The sequence below is a fragment of the Poecilia latipinna genome, unplaced genomic scaffold (genome assembly GCF_001443285.1).
Source record: "Poecilia latipinna isolate Pla-1442-1.1 unplaced genomic scaffold, P_latipinna-1.0 Scaffold3326, whole genome shotgun sequence".
Lineage (NCBI taxonomy): Eukaryota > Metazoa > Chordata > Actinopteri > Cyprinodontiformes > Poeciliidae > Poecilia > Poecilia latipinna.
Genome location: NW_015115942.1, coordinates 35,347 through 38,902, shown reverse-complemented (window position 1 = coordinate 38,902; position 3,556 = coordinate 35,347). Strand labels below are relative to the sequence as shown.

The 3,556-nt window shown below is 39.9% G+C and overlaps 1 protein-coding gene across 1 annotated transcript in view; it reads right to left on the bottom strand.

The window, feature by feature from the left end:
* Positions 1–3,556, bottom strand: part of LOC106940698 (tyrosine-protein kinase SYK-like) — a gene marked incomplete at its 3' end in the record, with an annotated part of 44,818 nt that overhangs the window by 11,307 nt on the left and 29,955 nt on the right. Inside the window, exon 9 of the mRNA XM_015023501.1 lies at positions 862–919. Within this exon, the coding sequence (XP_014878987.1) occupies positions 862–919 (58 nt within the window). The remainder of the gene's footprint in view (positions 1–861; positions 920–3,556) is intronic.

Below are 3,556 nucleotides of genomic sequence, written 5' to 3'. Positions count from 1 at the left end.
CCCAGAGTTTTCTTCTCTGTTCTGACCTTGTCAAGAATTCTCCTAGTGAATCTTTGTGTGCCTCTTCCTCAGGTGCTACCTTCAAGATACCGTGAACCATCCTGAAATCAGGTCAGACGGTTGGTTTTCTGACCCTGATCTTTGTGACGCTGACAAGAAACCCGAGCTACCTGTGGATTCCCCCACTTACCTGTCCGCCCTCCAACGCCGCCTCTCCAGCCTCTTCCTCCCATCAAGCCCTGGACACCCCCAGAAGCCTTTGCCCCTGGTCCGGACCCGCTCCCAACCACGTAAGGTCCACCTGACTCTGTTTCTTCTCCCTAGTCTGAAGCTTGAACTAACCATATCTGTCCTCCTGTGCTCAGATATCTGGTGTGTGCTGTTGAAGAGATCCTGGACCAAAACACTGTCACTCACCTTCCTGTTTTGTTTCTTTGCAATAAACCTCTCGCATTTAAAACCAGTGTTCTGAGTTGTGTTCTGGATGTGGGTAAGAAAATTAGAATCCAACATGACAAGCACAGCACACATCATGGTCGGACAGTGGGGACCATGATGTGTGATGATGGTGGTGAAACCACACAAAAAAACATTGCTTGTACTTGTGGAGCACTTTATCAAGAACAGAGAACTCTAAGTGCTTAACACTACATTCAGTGATATGCCCCTTCACACACACATTCACATTCTGAAGAATGTATGCATGTTTATTCAAAGTTTTTAACAAATCTGAATAATAAACTGACTGCATTGTTGAACTGGAATGTCTCTTTATAATTAAATAAAATTAATTTATTTTCAGACATTTTTCTTAAAACATGTTTTGTGAATTTAATTCAACTGAGCGTTTCCAGAGCTTACCTTTGGACATCCTAGTTTCATAGGGATTAAGGTCTGTGTTGCCGATTCGTCTACGACTCTGAAGATGGGAAGAGAACAGAATGTGGAAATAAGCGACTTCTCAAAGTGCTGTAAAATATGTTTTTAAAAAAAGGCCTGCTTTGGATTAAAATATTGTGAGCGTTATCACTGGTGGAACAAATCAGAGTCCGACTGCAGGCGGTGCTAATAACCGGGCTCTTAATACCCAAATAATAAAGCTCATGATAACATAATTTTACAATATATATGTACATGCCAACAATAGCAGAGCTTTGAAGCTTTCACACCTTTTTTTTTTAAATTCATCAAACGAACAAGAAGAATAACAAATCAAGAGAACAACAAAAACATCAGGCTACATGGTCACTAATGATGAAACAACACGAATTCAAAGTAGCTCAGCACCACGGATAATGATTGGATAATTTTGACATCCACTTTGGAGCTTGGAGCAGCTAGCAACTGCTGAAGTTAGGTTTACAGCTGATGCGTTGAACAGGATGAGTGGCAGTGCGCGGCGTCCCCGCCCCTACGTTGGCCTCGCTGACTGTCGCAGCGTATCGCGCATCTCTGGATTTTTGTATCTCTATGCAGATACCATGTGCCATCATTCACACCCAATCTGGACAATTTGGATGAAGCTGAAGTTGGTTTCCGATTCCAGCTTCCGATTTGGGAAATGGCTAAAGGGCGATTCCACCTAATTTTTCACTACCTTCCGCGTCTTTAATCGACTCTAGTTTAAAAACTACAACACCTAGACTCTTCAAACCTGCGCTGGATTATTCTACTCTAATAGCAGAATATTTATAACCGTGTTTGTGATTTGTGAAACTTCAGTGAAGAGCGACTTTACCACTTTTTTTGCATCTGGGTTGCACTACAACTGCTCCAGCTCCAAAACACCTAGACACTTTAAACCTGGACTGGAGTATTCTGTTCTAATAGCAGAATATTTAGATATTGGGATTTGTGAAACCTTTTTCTGATTTGAGAAACTTCAAAAGAGGACGATTTTACCATTTTTTAAAATCTTGGTCACATGAGATCTGCTCTAATTCCAAATCTACAACACCTAGACTCTTCAAACCTGAACTAAATTATTCTCAACTAGTAGCAGAATATTTGGAGCCATGTTTGGGATTTAAGAAACCTTTTTCTGATTTGTGAAACTTCAATAAAATGCGATTTTTACCCTTTTTTGCATCTAGCTCATATTAAAACTGCTCTAATTCCAAAACTACAACACCTAGATTATATTATTATTATTCTGCTCTACTAGCAGAATATTTTAATCCATGTTTGGGATTTGTAAAACCTTTATGTGATTTGTGAAACTTCACTAAAGTTTAGATGACTATTCACACTTGTTCCATGCAGTTTTTTTCTAATTCAAATTCAATGCTAATTCAAAACCACTTTATTAATCCCAATGGGAAATTAAATGTTGGTGTAACTCATTAATTCTTCAAAGAGTTTTTGTAGACGGTGATGGCTGTTGGAAAGAAAGACCATCTGCAGCGTTCTGTTAAGTGAAGTAAAGTTTCAGAAATCAGAAAAAAGTTTTACGAATCCCAAACATGGTTTTAAATATTCTGCTACAAGTTGAAAATAATCTGGTCCAGGTTTGAAGTGTCTAGGTGTTGTAGATTTGGAATTAGAGCAGATCTCATGTGACCGAGACCAAAAAAAAGGAATAAAAATTGCCTTTATTGCAGTTTCACAATCAGAAAAAGGTTTCAGAAATCCCAAACATGGTTATAAATATTCTGCTATTAGAGAAGAATAATCCAGCTCAGGTTTGAAGAGTCTAGGTGTTGTAGTTTTTGAACTAGAGTCAATTAAAGATGCAGAAGGTAGTGAAAAATTAGGTGGAATCGCCCTTTAGCCATTTCCCAAATCAGAAGCTGGATCACTGAACCAACTTCAGCTTCGTACAATTTGGAAGGTGCTCTTTCAGGATGCTCCAACGTACGCCTAGACACCGTACCGCTCTCTTGGCTCGCGTGTGTTCAATGCGGATTTTCAAAAGCGTGTCAGTCCCTGACATTACTGCTGTATCACCAAGAGAGAAAAAAGGGGATACAAGCTCGGCGGCAGGGCCACTACAACTTTCAATCATTAACAGTCTATATCTAACTCACATATTATGAATAATAATTAGTATTGCTATCTGTAAATAGCCCGGCTCTCTGGCTGTGCTGGCAGGCCTGAATTGCTACGAACAAAAAAGTCCAGCTCATCTACTGAGATGAACAAAATGTGCGTCTAGCTTTTGTAACTTGGTTTCTATTTTTTCCTTTCTTTGTGCTTATATTGAAGTGCCGCTCACTTCAATATAAACACATCCATGCTGTGGTGGCGCAGGGGTTAAGCACAGTGCACATATGGAGGCCTGAGTCCTCAACATGGCCATTGCAGGTTTGATTCCTGGCCTGGTGACCTTTGCTGCATGTCTTCCCCTTCTCTCATTACCCACTTTCCTGTCAACTAACTATCAAATAAAGGTCACTAGAACCAATAAAACCTTTTAAAAAAAAAAAGCTCCATCTAGTCTGCAATCTGTTGCCAAGTGACTGATGATGACATTGTTGGACGGTTGATGACAAGAAATGCACCTGGAACCGCTTGTGAATTTCTTTATCATAAAATTAAATGTAAGAGTGGGTTGGAG